This window comes from Taeniopygia guttata, chromosome 10, assembly GCF_048771995.1.
Source record: "Taeniopygia guttata chromosome 10, bTaeGut7.mat, whole genome shotgun sequence".
Taxonomy (NCBI): domain Eukaryota; kingdom Metazoa; phylum Chordata; class Aves; order Passeriformes; family Estrildidae; genus Taeniopygia; species Taeniopygia guttata.
This window is the reverse complement of record NC_133035.1, coordinates 20,386,271-20,402,721: the sequence shown is the minus strand read 5'-3', so window position 1 is coordinate 20,402,721 and position 16,451 is coordinate 20,386,271. Positions and strand designations below refer to the sequence as shown.

General features: G+C 57.3%; 2 protein-coding genes across 3 annotated transcripts in view; one reads left to right on the top strand and one right to left on the bottom strand.

The window, feature by feature from the left end:
* Window positions 1-568: 568 nt before the first annotated feature.
* On the top strand, window positions 569-8,213 carry WDR76 (WD repeat domain 76). The gene is made up of 13 exons (XM_030281012.4): window positions 569-687; window positions 873-1,700; window positions 2,129-2,221; window positions 2,614-2,669; window positions 3,123-3,246; window positions 3,924-4,025; window positions 4,105-4,148; window positions 4,244-4,397; window positions 5,077-5,229; window positions 5,792-6,006; window positions 6,392-6,547; window positions 7,319-7,372; window positions 7,816-8,213. The coding sequence occupies exons 1-13, from the start codon at window positions 619-621 to the stop codon at window positions 8,066-8,068; spliced, it is 2,301 nt and encodes a 766-aa protein (XP_030136872.4). The 5' UTR covers window positions 569-618; the 3' UTR covers window positions 8,069-8,213.
* Window positions 8,214-8,478: 265 nt separating this feature from the next.
* Window positions 8,479-16,451, bottom strand: part of FRMD5 (FERM domain containing 5) — a 49,088-nt gene continuing 41,115 nt past the window's right edge. Inside the window, exons 10-15 of one of the 2 annotated variants that reach the window (XM_041718333.2) lie at window positions 15,711-15,802; window positions 14,908-14,982; window positions 14,127-14,195; window positions 13,827-13,933; window positions 10,908-11,248; window positions 8,479-10,728 (exon numbers count right to left, since the gene is read on the bottom strand). In XM_041718333.2, coding sequence (XP_041574267.1) covers window positions 10,681-10,728; window positions 10,908-11,248; window positions 13,827-13,933; window positions 14,127-14,195; window positions 14,908-14,982; window positions 15,711-15,802 — 732 coding nt within the window. In that variant the 3' untranslated portion in view covers window positions 8,479-10,680. Of the gene's footprint in view, window positions 11,249-13,826; window positions 13,934-14,126; window positions 14,196-14,907; window positions 14,983-15,710; window positions 15,803-16,451 lie in introns of both variants that reach the window. The other variant, XM_030281014.4, reaches the window with a different exon arrangement.

Below are 16,451 nucleotides of genomic sequence, written 5' to 3'. Positions count from 1 at the left end.
GGAGCAGGGCTGCTTCTCTGCAAAGAGCAGGCTGGGAAGGAAAATAAATGTTTTTAACTTTCCTATTTGATTCCCCACAGCCTGGGACTGGGAGCGTCTAACCGTGCCCTGGGTGTGCTTTTTTTCACTTAGCTGCTGTTTTCTTTCTGAACCGAGATCGTGTCCGTGCTGGGAGCTGCCCGTGGCCCGGGCACGGCGGTGTCGGTGTGAGGGCGGCTGTGCCCCGGGCAGGGCAGGGCAGGGCAGGGCAGGACGAGCCCTCCCCCTGCGTGCCCGGAGCCAGGATTCCATCCGCTGCTCCTGGGCACCGAGTCCGCACGGCTGGGCTTGGGAGGGACCCTAAAGCTCATCCCTGCCAGGGCCGGGACACCTTTCACCACGCCAGGCTGCTCCGAGCCCCCTCCAGCCGGGCCTCGGGCACGTCCAGCGGCAGCCGCAGCTGCTGTGGGCGGGCTGTGCCGGTGCCTCACGCCTGCGGGCAGGAATTCCGCGGCACCGGCCGCCGTGCCCCGCGGCAGCGCAGCCGCTCAGGGCGCTGAGGGCGCTGAGGGCGCTGAGGGCGGGCCCGCCGCGCCGCCGCTGCGCGGGCGGGAAGCGCCGCTCCGCCCCGCGCGCGCCATGGCGCTGTCCCAGCCCGGGCCGCCGCTGCCCGGGGAGCCGGCGGCGCAGCGCCGGCAGCAGCTGCAGGTGCGGGGCCGCGGGGAGGGCGGGCACGGAGAGCCGGGAGGGGAGCGGGGGCTGGCAGGAGAGGGGGCACGACGGCTGTGAGGGGAGAAACCGCGGGGGGTGAGCAGCGGGGAGGGCCGGGTTCAGGGCCCGGCGGTGCCGGGCGTCCGGCCGCGGGTCCCGCCGACTCCTGTTCATCCCCGCAGGAGCGCTCCTCGCCGGGCCCCGCCGACTCCTGTTCGCCCCATCAGGATTCCTCGCTGGGCCCCGGCGACTCCCGCTCGTCCCCGCAGGAGCGCTCCTCGCCGGACTCTGCCGAGCCCCGTTCACCCCATCAGGAATCCTCCTCGCCGGGCCCCGCCGGGTCTCGTTCACCCCCGCAGGAGTCGCTCCAGACGGGCCCCTCCGGGCCCCGTTCACCCTCGCAGGAGTCGCCCCAGGCTGGCGCTTCGGAGCCCCGTTCTCCCCCGCAGGAGTCCGGCCTTTCCCAGCCCCGTTCACCCCCTCAGGATTTGCCCCAGGCTGGCCCTTCCCAGCCCCGTTCTGCCCCGCAGGATTTGCCCCAGGCTGGCCCTTCCCAGCCCTGTTCTCCTCCGCAGGAGTCCGGCCCTTCCGAGCTCCCTTCACCCCCGCAGGAGTCGCCCCAGGCCGGCCCTTCCCAGCCCCGTTCTCCCCCGCAGGAGTCGCCCCAGGCCGGCCCTTCCGAGCCCCGTTCTCCCCCTCAGGATTTGCCCCAGGCCGGCCCTTCCCAGCCCCGTTCTCCCCCGCCGGGGTCCCTCCCGGCGGGCCCCGCCGAGCTCCGGCCGAGCGCGGCCCCGGGGCTGGCCCGGCAGCTGCGGGTGGTGCTGACGCCGCTGCCCCAGAAGCGGCTGCTGAGTGCCCGCTCCCCGGCCGGCAAGAGGCCGTGCCCGGAGCCCCGGAGCGGCCCCAGAGCCCCTCCCGGCTCCCCGCCCGGGCCCAGCTCGGCTGCCCGCGGCCAGGACGGGCTGCGGGATGCGGACAGCGATGTCAGTGACGGGGGAGACGCGGCTCCGGTGAGTACCCGGCCCCCGGTTATCTGTACAGAAGTTAGCCTTTTAAGTGTTCTTCTTCTGTAACTAAGTTTTATAACCCCCTTTTTAACCTCTGGCTGCAGTGTCCCACTTAATTTTACCCTTTCACTGAAGTTTTAAATTCTTTATTCAGTCTCTTCATTATTGCTTTCATTATTAAAAATTTTGATACAGTTCTCTTCATATAGTTAATGCCAGAGTAAGTTTTATAAAGCAAACTGGACCTGTATGGACTGATTCTGTTGTTGATACATGAGCACCCCAATTTGTATGGTCTTACATTTGTTACAAATATATCAAATCACTTAAAAATAATTTAAACAGTTCAGAGACTCACTTTCCTGAGCCTGGGACCACTCTTGCAGCCATGTGACTGTATGATGGAGAGTGACTGTCTTTTCATTCTGTAGGATGGATACTCCCACCTATCAGCCTATGAAAGGAAAAGGCTAAAGAACATCACAGAAAATGCTAAATTCTTTGCTGCTCTAAAGCTGCATGAGGTTTGTATTTGGTCTAAATAGCATCAAAATGCTCTTTCCAAGTGTCATAATTGCACTGTTGTCTCTCCTGGTGTGAAACCCTTTCCTCATTGGGGCAGCTGTGTATGAGGAAAGCCATGAAATCACAGCATCCTGGAATGTTTGGAAAGGACCTTAAAGCCCCTCTCATTCCACCTCCTGCCATGGGCAGGGACACCTTGCATAGACTAGGGTGCTCCAAGCCCCATCCAGCCTGGCCTGGAACACTTAGAGGGATGGGGCAACCACAGTTTCTTTCTTATTATTATAAATAATTGCAGTAAGTTCATCACTGACTTGAGATAATTGTATTTTATACAGGTTAATTCTTTATGCTCATTAGCTATAATTAATCTCTTTTTTTCTCTTTTAAGTCAGCTGCAAGGCTTAACCAACTTACCACTAAAAGGCAATCTCGGGTCACTAAAAGGTACAGTAACAGCAAATGAGATTTATATCCTCAATTCTTCATTGTGGGAGGAAAACAAATGTTGGGAAAAGGTGAAGGGAAAAAAAGGAGGGTGTGACCAAGGTGCAAGGGAGAGGGTGACCAGTAAGTGTGGAGGAGAAGACACTGGCTGTGCCAAAACCGTGCCAGGTCGAGCTGAAGCCCAAAGAAAGAGTAAGCTGTGTGATGGGAGGAGGTGGGAATGGCTGGGTGGATAATGGGTGAGGAGAGCTGCCAAGGGATGTGTCACAGGGAGACAGCGGTGGCAGCCGCGTGTGCCCTGCAGAGCGCTCCTGGTTTTGTTCCTCAGTGTCACGGGTGGAAAAGCTGCCCATCCCTGCAGGGCCAGGAGGGGCTGGTGTCAGTCAGCTGTGCCTTGGGCTGTCCCTAAACACGGGGACTCTGCTCGGTGACTGAGGTGCTCTCGTTGTTCAGGGCCAAGCCTAAAAAGGTGGAGGATGAGCCGGCCCCGCGGCGATCCATGCGCCTGCTCCGGGTGGAGCCTCCGCTGGACATTCCGTTGCTGGACACGTTTGCCCAGGCAGAAGCAAAGGAATATGTGAGATGGGGAAGGGCTGCAGGAGGGGTGGGTGCGCAGCAGCTTCCTAAAGCCACTGCTGGTGACACTGGTGGGTGGCACTGGGCATGGCACTGCGGCGTTTGGGAGCTGTGACACAGGGACAGGAAGGAGGGGTCAGTTCTGTCACCTGAGCAGGTGCCAGGGTCTCGCCACGAGCCCAGGCTGATGGCATGCTGCAGTTGGGGATCCACAGAAGGGTCCTGAGGTAGAACGTTCCACATCCATGGGGCTGAGCAGCCTTGAATCCAAACATTTATTACTCTGGTTTTTATTTTGCTGTAACTTCTGAGCTGGTTTTATTTTCCTGGGTAATATTTAGCATCTCTTTGAAGTAGTGATGGAGCAACAAGTAAAAGGCATGTTGTTCTGACAGATGGGAATTTAAGTCTTCCGTGGAGGTGTAGAATAGATTTGAATCTGTAGTAAAGGCCTCGCTGGAGTATCAGGAGAGGAAGAAACCCAGGGAGGCAGTTGGTCTGCGCTGCCAGTGAAATTCGCTTTCTCTTTTTAGTTGTGATATCACCTTCTGTTTTTACTGTTTATTTCCTGTCCTATGGTAGGCGTGTTCTCAGAATGTCTGGTGTGGGAAAAGTACCAATTCACCTTGTTTGTGGTTTAGATGGTTTGAGTTACAAACATTGCCAATGTCCTCCCAGCCTCGGGTTCCAGTCGGACCTTTGCCCATGGTTCCAGAGTATCAGGTGGAGAGCAGTAAACAGACAGAGGCTTTACTGAGCACGTGGATGAGGATAAGTGAGGTATTACGTTTTATTTGTTGGTTTTGGACTATGTAATTTCACTTGAGCTCTGATTTTCATTAGATCTCTCTGTCTGTAGCTGAAAGCTGATGTTGCTGAGCGGGGCACACCTGACATAAAGAGGTAATGTGAAAACAGCGGCCAAAACTGGGGGTTGTGTGGCCCCCCTTCCTTCCCGAATGAACCTTTTGGTGATGGTTGTCATTTTGGTTTTCCAGGTACCAGGAGAGCCTGAGCAGCATGGTGCTGAGCGAGGAGAACATCAGGAAGGTGGTGAAATCCCGGGTGGTCTCCATGGCCATCCACCCTTCCGAAAGCACCATCCTTGTGGCAGCTGGAGACACCCTGGGGCACGTTGGCCTCTGGAATGTGGTGAGTGCTTGATGTGCTCCTCATCTCGACAGGTGTGTGGTTCAGGGGCACAGCCTGGGCTGGCATTTTGTCAGGCTCATGAGAGTGTTTTAGGTTTTTTCCATTCTTAGGGATAATACCAGATGGTTGTCAAGAGTGACTGTCAGATTTAGAGTTGCCAGAACAGCTCTCCCTTTTGCTCTCCCTTTTATTTTTCTGAAGTTTGAAAGCAGAATCTTTGTGGGATGAGCCAGAACTTGGTCCAAAATGACCTGTTCAGTTTCTTTTAAAATAACAAAATGATGCAAAACTTAGAAGAGAAGACACGGGAGATCTTGAGTTCATGGAATTCGTGTCACTAACTCAGCCTGAGCTCTCAGTAACCCGGTGTGTCTGTATTTTGATGTGGTAGCAGACTCCAGCAGTGTGGGTGACAATGAGCCAGGTGCTGCTCTCCAGGTCCAGGGCTGGTGGCTGCAGTGGCACTGATCGCAGCAGGAAGTTGCAGCTTTCCATCATTAGGGACCAGAAGCAGTCTCACTGTCCATATCACCTGTGCTGTTGTCTCCTCGCACCTAGCACCCTCTGCTTCCTCCAAAAAACATTCAAAAGACAGAGATTTGGCCTTAAGAGTTGTAGCCATTAACAGAAATAACTGCAGTGATCAGCACCTGTGTCTGTGGGATCTGTCATTTTGCAGAGCGGCGGGACTGAGGAGGGAGCCCACATCTTCATCCCCCACAACTTCCATGTCAGCTGCATGCACTTCTCTCCCTGCAACCCTGCTCACCTGCTGTCCCTCAGCAATGACACTCTGCGCTGTGGCGATGTCACCAGGGCTGTCTTTGATGAGGTGAGGCACTGCTGGGAGGGTTTAGTCTCCTTGTACCAACTCAGTATTTGGTTGTTTTATTAGCAGGAAGGTTCAGGTTCTAGTTCCACAAGGATATGTTCAACATTTAATTAACGTCACATAAATAGGGAGATGTTTCCTACTCACCCAAACCCGGTGACAGCCTTGGTTCTCCCAGTTTCCAAGTTTACATTTCCGCACATGATTAAAAGTTTCTGGAGCACTGGGTAAGGGAAAGATATCCTTAATCCTCACTCAGTGTGTGCTCAAGGCCAACAGCCCTTTGATTGCTGGAACACAGAGGTGACAGGGAATTTGGAGTGTGCTGTTGCTGGTCTGGTTTGGATGGTTAATTATCTCCTAATGATTTCCCCTGTGGAAAGCATCCTTGTTTCACAGAAGGGTTACCTGCACAGCTGGGTGAAGCTCTCGCATGGGCAGCATGGTTTTTAGTGAATTAAAGAGGGAAAGGGTGAAACCCATAGCCCAGGGAGCGTTTGGGTGTTAAAACAACTGCCTGTTTCCTTTAGTTCTGGTGATATTTAACTTTCCCTGGGCTCAGATCTTCAGGGGTGAGGAAGACTTGTCCTGCTTTGACTTCCTGGAAGAGAATGCCAGCACTGCCATAGTGAGTCAGTGGGCCGGGCCCGTGGCTGTTGTGGACAGACGGACGCCGGGGGTGTCCTCGGAGCTCACTGTGGACATTGGCTTCAGGAGGACACGGACAGTCCATGTGCACCCCGTGAAAAAACAGTATTTCCTGGCTGCTGGCTCCGTGTACGTAGCCCAGACTGAACAGGCTGGTTTTTCAGTGGTCTCTGTGCTGGGGAGAGCTGGGGCTGAGGAGTTTCTCAGCCTCGATTTACAGTCACAGCTGTCTCGGTCCTCTTAGAAAACAAGTTTTCAGTCCTTAGCAGGATTTAAGGTGGGATTTGGTTTGATTTCCCAGACCAAATGGGGACAGATGGGCCTTGGTGGGCTTTGGCACAGAGGGACTGTATGGAGGGCTGGTTGGGGTGGTTTTGGTGCTCCCAAAATCCCTCAGAGCTACCATTTGAGTGGATATTGAAGCTCTGAACCAGCTCCCACACAGCCTGCTGTGCTCTGGACTTTTTTGGTGAATGAAGGGTAATTACTGAAGTGTTTGTGGTACCTGTTGCAGGGACGTTTGTGTTTTTGATGTTCGGTACCTTCGGAACACCAAGGAGAACAACCCCCTGAGCTCTCTGACAGGCCACTCCAAGAGTGTGGCCTCAGCCTATTTCTCACCTGTCACTGGCAACAGGGTGGTGACAGTGTGTGCTGATGACCGGCTGAGGTAAGGCTGTGGAAGGAAGAATCCTCATGGAAAATGCCAACTGTTTGGGTGGTTTGTTGTCATCATCATCATCATCACCATCATCATCATCATTATTATTATTATTATTACTTCTCCACATGACCCATCATCAAGCACCTTGTGTCTTTATCACTTTAAAAAAATGATAAATATTTACTTGCATTAACATTTTTTATGTAGTTCTTAATGATTTTTTTGGTTGGGCTGTTTTTTTCCTAATTCTCATATTCCCTCAGGATATTTAAAAGAAAAAATGTACCGGTACTGTTAATCTTTAAAAAACAAACAAAATCAAAACCCACAGAAACAGCCAGCCAAAACCTGGCTGGTGAACACAAAAACAAAATGCTCAGAAACGAAATTTGTTTGTAGCTGGTACTTGAAATAATGATGATCTCAGCTCTTCTGTAAATAGCCTACCATTTCATAATTTAAGTTGCTGTGAGTTGCTTGTGTTAGAGGTTCTTTTTCTCCTGGTTGCTTTGTGACTGTAGTTTGGATGATTGCCTGATTCTGTGTGTGGTCTGGGCAGTTTATTCTCTGAGGGGCTGGTTCACAGGGGTGGAGGAGCAGGTGAGATGCTGGGCTGGCTCCGGAGCTGCCAGCCAGGGTGGGCTGCAGTTCCAGGCTGGGTGTGTGTGCTGCTCCCTGCGTCCCACACCCCTGGCCGCAGGAGCTGGTGCTCTGTGTGAGGGAAGGGCTGGCTTCATAGCACAGCTTCACGGTGTTAATGTGCTCTTCTGTGCCCAGGGTCTACGACACCTCGTCCTTGTCATCCACTGTCACATCGCTCAGCTCCATCAGGTAAGGACAGTGCACCTGGGCCAGGGGCTGCTCCTGGGGTCTGGAGGGACAGATACAGGGAATGGCTGCCCAGTGCCAGAGGGCAGGGTGAGATGGGATCTTGGGAAGGAATTGTTTTCTCTGAGAGTGCCCAGAGCAGCTGTGGCTGCCCCTGGATCCCTGGAATGTCCCAGGCCAGGCTGCACAGGGCTGGGAGCACCCTGGGACAGTGGGAGGTGTCCCTGCCATGACAGGGGTGGCACTGGACCATCTCTAAGGCCTCTCCCAGCCCAAACCATTCTGTTCTTGGCCCATCCTGCCCATCCCAGGACAGGGATCCACTGCAGGGCTCTGAGCACTGCAGTGTGAGTGCTGAAGGTTTAGAAGGCAAGGGAGCAGATGGGACATAAATGATGATTGAAAATGCTGGATTCACAAGGAGGAACGTTCCTCTTCCCCTGCAGGCACAACAACAACACAGGCCGCTGGCTGACCCGCTTCAGGGCCATCTGGGACCCCAAACAGGAGCACTGCTTCCTGGTGGGCAGCATGGCACAGCCCAGGCGCATCGAGGTCTTCCAGGACACCGGGAAGTTGCTGCACTCCTTCTGCAACGTGGACTGCCTCGGCTCCGTGTGCTCCATCAACGTCGTCCACCCCAGCCAGAACATCCTGGCGGGAGGCAACTCCAGTGGCCGCCTCCACGTGTTCAAGTAGAAGTGCCTTAAATCTTTATTTTTTACCTTTCTGCACTGACTTTGTTTATTTGTATTAAGCAGTTCTGAAGCTGACTGTTGTTTCTCAGGACAGAAATGTACTTTGAAAGTCTTAAAATAAATAGTGTAACTACTTTTGGCACCTATATCTTCCATGGAATTAAAAGCAATCCTGTAGCCCCAGCTCCCTCAGCCACTCCTGGGGCTCCAGCCCCTCAGTGCCTTCCTTGTGGTGAGGGGCCCAAAACTCCCAGGTGCATTTGTAAAATTGTGCTCCTGGAGTGCAAGGGACTCACCTGCAGCTCTGGAACTCTCACTCCAGTAGGAAGCTGCTAAAAGATCAGATTTCTCACAGTTTGAGCTGTTTTCATAAGAAAAATAGAATAACAGAACAAAGCTCATCCCGACTCCGCTTTCCATGATATTTAAATATTTATTTAAATTTAAAAATACTTTTCATGGCACCAATGATTTTATGCTAACTAAGGTATTGGATATGTAGAAAAAGGTACATTTTGAAGGAAAAAAAGATGTAACTTACAGTATTTGGCACATGAAAGGTTAATCTCTAGGTTTTCTTTATGAAAACTAAGAAATTCACATTTTCAGGTATTTTACTGTCTACTGCTGAAAGATTCAGTACGCTAGGACGAGATTCATGGGTTTCTGATCTCAGAACCTATGGAAACAACATTTTGATAGAAAGACGGGTAAAACTAACAGGGCCTGAAACACGACAGGATCTGGGACAGACGGTACAACGGAAAATCACCAATTCCCGTGGTTCTGCAGTAAAACCCTGGGTGACAACGGCAGAGGTGACCTGGGGCTGGCACGGAGCGTCACCCGAGGAAAGCCAAGGTGAAGGGCCCAGCTGGGGGCTCCAGGACGTGTCCGAAGAGGATGGAGCGCGGGACGGGCTGTGCTGTCACACGTCACACAGAACATTGCAGTGAGGAGAGCAGGAGGAGGAGGAGGAGGGACGACACTGCAGCGTTAACCCAGGGTGAAAAATGTCAGCGTCGGGACGAGCACAACTGCATAGAAACATCAGCGCTATGGGCTGAGGTAGGAACACTACACTAAGAGTTAATTCTGCTATGTTGCATAAAACAGGATTATCATGTAAAAAAATCGCTCCTCCGCCTCCTGGAGCCTTCCCGAGGGCTCCTGCCTTGCTCTGGAGCCGGGGCTGGACCGCAGCCCTCCTCGGGCCGTGCCGTGAGCGGGGCAGGGGACCGTGTCCCCTGACAGGACCTCTCCCCGTGGTGCGGTGACAAGGAGCCTGTGTGGCCCGACGTCACCTGGCCGTGGGTGGTGGTGCTCAAAGACAACACGGGCATCAGGCTTTGTAAAACTGCAGTTATGGCCCCAGCTTACAGAAGAATCTCTCCCTGAGATGAAATTAAACTTACTCAGCTGTTTTCACCTTTTTTTTTTTTTTTTTTTTTTTTTTTTTTTCTGATATGTCCAACTTGTCACCCCGAGCTAACCAGAACTGGCTGTTATTGCTCCCTGTGGATGGGCTGCTGCTCCTGGTGACCAACAGTCCGGGGGTCATCACAATGAGTTGGGTTTATTGACTTGCACTCAACGACGGTTGGGGCTGAAGGTGTCCGTTGGCTTCTTCAGTATCACCTGCGCTTCTGAACACGTCCTCTTGCGAAGAGTCCCAAAATCAGAGCTCCTTCTCTGTCCCAAACCCAGCAGGGCTCAGCTGGCCTTGGGTTCCCGTTGTTTACTCTTAAACCATCACTCACTGGGAACCGCTTGGTACCGGCACCCACGGTCACCCCATCCGTAAAGTAAAAAAAGACTGGATTAGATTTGATAACAAAATAGCATTTCCTTGTTAAAATAGACCTTGAAATGTCTCTCTTTTTTGTTTGTTTGTTTTTTGGTTTTTTTTGTTCTTTTTGCTTGGTTTTTTTTTACAAAACAGGTACAACTGGCGGAGGGTAAAGGTCATCCCAATAAATCTGGCACAGTCACTACAGCTCCATGCCGGGTTTGGCCACGCGTGCCCGGCGTCCCCTGGCTTCTGTGCTCCCCTGGCCTCGGGAGCACCGATGCTTCAAGGCTTAAGAAAGTGGCGAAGGGCCGAGACCGCAGCAGGGCGAGGGCTCCGATGGCTGCGCTGCGGGAGGAGGGCACCGGAGGAGGGCACCGGAGGAGGGCACCGGGGCGTCCCGAGAGCTGCGCACCCCGAGGAGGCTCCGGTGGGCAGGGAGGGCTCTGCCAAGCGGTTCGTGGAGGGCGGGCGGCGGGCACAGTGCGGATTCGATACCGTAACAGTACACGAGTGTTAATGAAACCTCAGTAGCACCATTGCTAAAGCTCCTGCGGGACGGCCCCGCCAGCCCGGCCGGCGTGGCGGAGCGAGGAATTCCCCTCTGCTCGGTGCTTCCCCAGTGGTGTGCGTGGGATCGGGGACGGGAGGAGCTGTGCGGGCTCCGGGGCTGGGAGCACGGGGAGGAGGGGGCTCCGGGGGCTGCGCCCACCCTCCTCTTCCTCCCGGAAAGCCGCCGCCTCGGCCGGGTCTGGGGCGGGAGGGGAGGGTTAGTGAGTGCCGGCGGCAGGTCCGGGCCCCGCGGTGGCTCCTGCCTTCAGGTGTCAATGAGCAGGCTTAGCACGGCGCGGAGCTTGCAGGCAAACCATCGCCTGAGGGGACAAAAGTATTGGTAATGGAACTGCTCGAACTCTGGGGTCTGGCGGATATCGCGGAAAAAGGCAGTGTCAAGGTCGGACTCGGTAAGGACGATCAGGAGGAGGAGCAAAACAAAGAGGAGTCCAACTGTCACAAGGAGCAAACGGAGGACACTTAAAAGAAACTTATTCACCTGTTGGGCCTGTGCCGGCCCCAGGCCTGTGCCGCCCGGGCACAGCGCCCGCAGCTCGCCCTCCGCCTCGGCCGCCGGCGTGCCCGCCTCCGACTCCTTCTCCTCCTCGATGCTGCACGGGGCGCCGTTGGCCTGGCGGGACAGCAGCATCAGCTCCAGGCTGTGCTCGGCCACGGGCGTGGGCAGCACGCTGTCCGCGGGGCTGTAGCTCTCGTCGGCGATCACGGCCACCCGCTCGCTGCTCTCGGCGCGGCCGCTCCGGCCCGGGCCCGCCAGGGCGTCGCCGTGGGAAGCCGAGCGCACCGGGGTGGAGTGGGCGCTGTCACGGAGGGACTCCAGGCCTGGGGAGACAGGAGAGGCCGAGGGGCGCTCAGCGGGGCGCAGCGGGTCCCTGTGCCAGCCGCGCCGCCCACCCCGGTGTGCCCGTACGGACAGGCTGCGGCGGCTGCCCTGGATCGCTGCTTCTTGTTACTGTCGGTCCTCCGGGACCTGCAGCCCCTTCAACACAACCTGGGACTGCCGCGGTGGCACCTCGACACCCGCCTGGCTGATCAGCGGCACGGCCTGGCTGGGAGCCGGCAGGGTCGGGCTGTCCCCAGGCCATCACACGCACCCCAGGGCTGCAGCTGCCCGGAGGTGACGGTGACAGTCCCCTGGCAGCGGCCCACAGTGCCTGGGGCCCCTCTGCCGCTGCCAGCAGCAGCTGGGCACTGCAGCACCGCGGGCACCGGCCCGGGACAGGGTGGCACAGACAGGGACGGGCACAGAGCGCGGGGGACAGGGATGGGTGGCAGCGATGAGCAGAGGGTCGTGCTGGGCTGGTGGGGGCGGGTGTCCCCCAGCACATGGGGAGATGTCCCCCTGCAGCACGGGCTGCTCTGAGTTCGCCACAATCCAAATGTTTACACTGCTCACAGCTGAGCAGGAGCCCTGGCAGGAGCTCTGTGCCAGCCCCTGTGCCAGCCCCTGTGCCAGCTCCCAGCCCCGTGCCCGGCTAACTTTGGTCCTTTGTGCCAAGGAACTCCTGCCCCTACCAACATCTCTAAATCCCCAAATTCCAAGAAACCACACACATAAGGGACTTGCTTCACGTAGGTCTGGCAGGCGGGGGGGGCTAGGAAGGAACTCTGCCATTGCAGCGGCCCCAGCTCCCAGGAGGGTGTCTGAAGGTCACAGTGGTGACCAGCTGGTCCCCAGGGCCACCCTGCAGGCGGCTGAAGAGGGACGGGGCTGGACCTGTCCCTGGGGCAGAGCACAGTGCACTAAAGCCCCTCGACATGCTGTCACCATGTCCTGGCTGCCGGAGGGTGAAGGGCAGCACCCGGAGCTCATCCGGCCGCATTCCCTGGGATTTGCAGCCTCTGCTTTGTGAGCACTGTCCAGATGCCTCCAGCTCAGCCCAGCTCAGCGCTGTGCTCCTGGGCAGTGAGGAGGGAACACGCCCTTTCCCTCCCAGCTCTGCGCTCTCCCCTCTCATGAGAATGTTCCCCACGGCACCCACTGTGTCCCCGACCTGGGGGACAGCCACTGAGGGGGTGCCACTGCTCATCACCACAGGGACAGCAGTGCTGGCCCCCAGACCCAAACCCGTCTGCCATCTGCTTCCACAGGACCGGCAGCAGAAGCTGGAAAATCCTGGAAAACTGGCCCCACCACCACAGCTGCTCTGTGTAACACCAACCTGGAGTCCAGCCAGCCTCGGAGACCCCAGCGCAGTCCCTGCCACACGTATACTGCACCCCACATTCCTGCACCCCACATTCCTGCATCCCGCCTGCTCAGCAGCTGCCTATGGTACCACGGTGCACGGAGAGCCCCGTGGACGCTCCAGGAGACCCCAGACCCCGCGGCGCAGCGTTACCTGGCTCAGGTGGGTCCCCGGGGCCGCAGGGAGCATCGAGGCTGGGGACAGCCGGGAGCAGCGGCAGAATCCCCAGGGCCCGGGACAGCAGCCGCGGGCCCAGGACCAGCACCCGCACCCGCACCGCCCGGCAGCAGTGGTTGATGAGCCACAGGTGGACGCTGACCCTGGTTTTAATCTTTACCAGGCACTTCACCATGGTGGCCGTGGCACAGGGACACAAGGAGCGCGGGGACAGCTCTGCGAGTGGCACTGCCGCCGGCCCTGGGCTCAGCACTATTTTGGGCACCCGCATTCCCACGGGACCGAGCTGAGGTGAGAGTGAGGAAAAGCAAAGGGGTGGTGCCAGCTCGGGGTGATTTATGGTGGGAGGTGATTTAAAGCACTGGCTGCTTCCCAGACTGTCACATGTAACTGGGTGGCAGAGGTGACCCAAAACTGGCACAGCCACCAGCCCTGGGTTCCCTTGTTGGAAATAAATCCCGCCCGTGGAGCAGCCGGTCCCTGTCCCTGCCTGCATTCCGGGACAGGACCGGGACCGGGGTGCCTGTGCTGGGGCAGGGCTGGCCCCATCCAGGGGCAGTCGGACACTGCTGTCACCACAGGTAACACAGCCACCCCCAGCAGCACAGCCTCAGCCCCCCGTGCCCCTGTGGGGCACCTCTGCTGCCAGTGCTGCTCCCAGTGTTTTGCCTTTTGCCAGACCTTCCTCCCAGTGCATCATCCTCCTGTGACACAGCCCAGGACGGGGAGGAGCAGCCTCCCCACTCCAGCCTGGTGGAACATCAGCCAGCTTTTCTGAGGACAAGGGGCTGCAGCCTCAGCTGGACACTGTGCATGTGTGTGTGTGTGCATGTGTGTGTGTACACAGGTATGCACGTGTACATGCACGTGTGTGTCTGTGTGTCTGTGCACATTGTGTGTACATGCATCTGTGTACCTGTGTCTGTGTCCTCTGTGTCAATGTGCACACCTGTGTCTGTGTGTCCCTGTCTGTGTGTCCCTGTGTGCGTGTTCCCGTGCCCCGGCGTGCCGGGCAGGGCTGCCCCGTGTCCTACCTTCCATGATGGAGATGTGGACGGCTCTCCGCCGGGTGCGGGGCACGCTGCTCAGCCGGGGGCCGTGCGTGATGGAGGGGCAGCTCCGGCTGGGCACCAGCCCGGCCCTGGGGACAGCAGCGGGGACAGGATCAGGGCCAGGACAGAGCCAGCGCTGCGGGCACATGGCAGCGCCCTGGCACGCTCCCACCCTGGGCATGTTCCCACCCCGGGCACATGGCAGTGCCCTGGGCACACTCCCACCCCAGCCCCGCTCCCACCCCCGGCTCCCGCCCCTGGGAGCTGCTGCCAGGCTCTCACCGGTGAATCTCGGGGGGTTCCCTCTTGATCTTGGCACTGGACTCCATCACCTCCTTGGCGACGCGGCCGCTGCAGGTGGGACAAGACCAGCAGAGGTGAGGACAAGGGCACAGCCCTGGCAGCCGGGTGGGCACAGCCTGGGCCCCTCCCCACACAGCTCCAGGGGAAAGCAGGAATGTTTTCTCCAGGGAATGGGGGTGATGGGGAAGGCTGGGCTGACACCTCTGCCACCGTATTTTGCTGCTGCTCCTGGCATGGGATGCTGGACACCAAACATCCCGTCACCTCCCAGTGAGATCCCACCACCTCCCACACCAATCTCCTCCCCTCAGCCGAGGTGGGCACCACACGGGCATCCAGGCCCTCCCATGGCAGCCAGGAGGGTGCCAGCACTGTGCTGGGGACACGCTGGTGTGCCTCATCCTGCAGACACCAGGTCCTGCTCCAGGCTCTCGCTCCAGCAGCTCAGCACAGCAATTTGGGGATTGTGGTGATTGGTTTCACACCTTGCTGTCCTCAGCCCCCAGATCTCCCATCCTCTGCTCCCATCCCTCCAAAACCTCTCCTGTGAGGCTGGGGGTGCCGCGGTGGGGTCAGTGCTGCAGGGGGGGATCATGGAAGGCCCTGAGGTGTCCCTGGGCTGCTGCAGCCCCGAGCTGCTCCCCAAGGAGCACACAGAGACACACAGACACACACAGACACACCCAGGATCTGCTCCTCAAGGAGCACAGACACACACACAGACACACACTCCCAGCAGCTGCTCCTGTGCAGGACTCACCTGTAGCGGAAGCGGCTTCCCTTGAAGAACAGGTTGCTGCTGGACACTGTCCTCACCTGGCTCGACTTCTCCAACCTGCAAGGGCCCAGGAGCGCCGTGAGGCCTCTCCAGGGGGCTGAGAGCTCCCCACGGCCTGGGAACTGCAGGGGGACAGACTCAGCCCCTCCTGGGCAGGTGGGCGCTCGCCAGCGGGGGTGAAGCTGCCCAGAGGGACCATCCCATCTCCTCCCCATCCCACAGGGCTGATCCCTCACCCCGGGAGTGCCCAGCAGCACCTCAGGCCAGCCCACGGTCCGCCCTCCAGGTGGGTGATTCACTGGCACCATGAATCACAGAGAGATTTGTAAAGCAATATTGCAATTTCATTTCATGTTCATGTAATGAGGAGTGAAACCTGCTGATTGCAGCTGCTGATTGCAGAATTCCCGGTGGGAATGCATCGAATGCTCTGTCTCGCAGCTTGCTGATTAAAATGAAACTCATTACGAGGCACAAAGTGGCCTGGGTTGAGAATGGCACGAACAGGATGGTGCTGCTTGGCATTCCAGGCTTCCTCCCAAATAATTAGTTCTAATCTCCTGATGGGAGTTTGCTGAGGAGGGATGGGCACAGAGGGGCTGGGAAAGGAGGGACCCTGCAGGGCAGAGACCCCATCCTCAGGGTGCTCAGGTGCTTTTGGTGGCTGGTGGCTCTGCCAGGGCCACTGGCCAAGGTGCCACACAGCCAGTGACCAACCCCAGTGCCTGGATGGAGCCCACAGGTGGGCACCAACCCGTGGGGACACCCCCCAGAGCAGCACGTACTTGTAGAAAGCCTGGTTCTCAATCCCACACTTCCAGAGGTGTTTGCAGGCTTCTGGTGTCGGGGCAAAATAGGTGAGAACAATTTTCTTCTCCTGAAGGAGAAAGACGGGGAGTCAGAGGGAGAACAGGGAGTGGTGCTCATCCTGCAGACAAAGAATGGAGCAGACAGAGCTGGAGAGTGGCTCTGGCACGGACAGACCCTGCTCTGGAGCCATTTGGGATGCAGGCATCAGCCTGGCGCAGCACTTGGCATGAGGGATGGGCAGATGTGCCACAACTCCCAGCCTTGGGAACATAAACCCAGGGGTTTGAAATATTCCTGCTGATGGTTTGAAATATTCCTGCCCACAACTCCCAGCCTTTGGGAACATAAACCCAGGGGTTTGAAATATTCCTGCTGATGGTTTGAAATATTCCTGCCCACAACTCCCAGCCTTTGGGAACATGAACACAGGGGTTTGAAATATTCCTGCTGATGGCTCCTGGGGGAGCCAACACCAGCCAGAGGAGTTGTGGCTGACTTCCAGGGGTGATGGCAATGAAGCAGCACCTTGGGAATAGGCTGTGGCCTGGGGCTAAGGGGGCTCTGGGTCCAATGCCCACCCCCAGGCACCGGCAGGAGCAGGGGGGTGACCCCAGCACCATCACAGAGCTGCAGCTGTTGTGCCCACGTCCCTGCCCTGCAGGGCCAGGGTGATGCTGCTGCCACAGTCCCGCTGCAGGGAGGAGCACGCTGTGCCT

Bases quoted from the DNA above. Each gene is read 5' to 3' on its own strand.
- WDR76 (XM_030281012.4), top strand. From the start codon at position 619: ATGGCGCTGTCCCAGCCCGGGCCGCCGCTGCCCGGGGAGCCGGCGGCG. The intron at 4,149-4,243 runs GTAATGTGAAAA...TTGGTTTTCCAG, and splicing joins GGCACACCTGACATAAAGAG to GTACCAGGAGAGCCTGAGCA. The intron at 6,548-7,318 runs GTAAGGCTGTGG...TTCTGTGCCCAG, and splicing joins TGTGCTGATGACCGGCTGAG to GGTCTACGACACCTCGTCCT.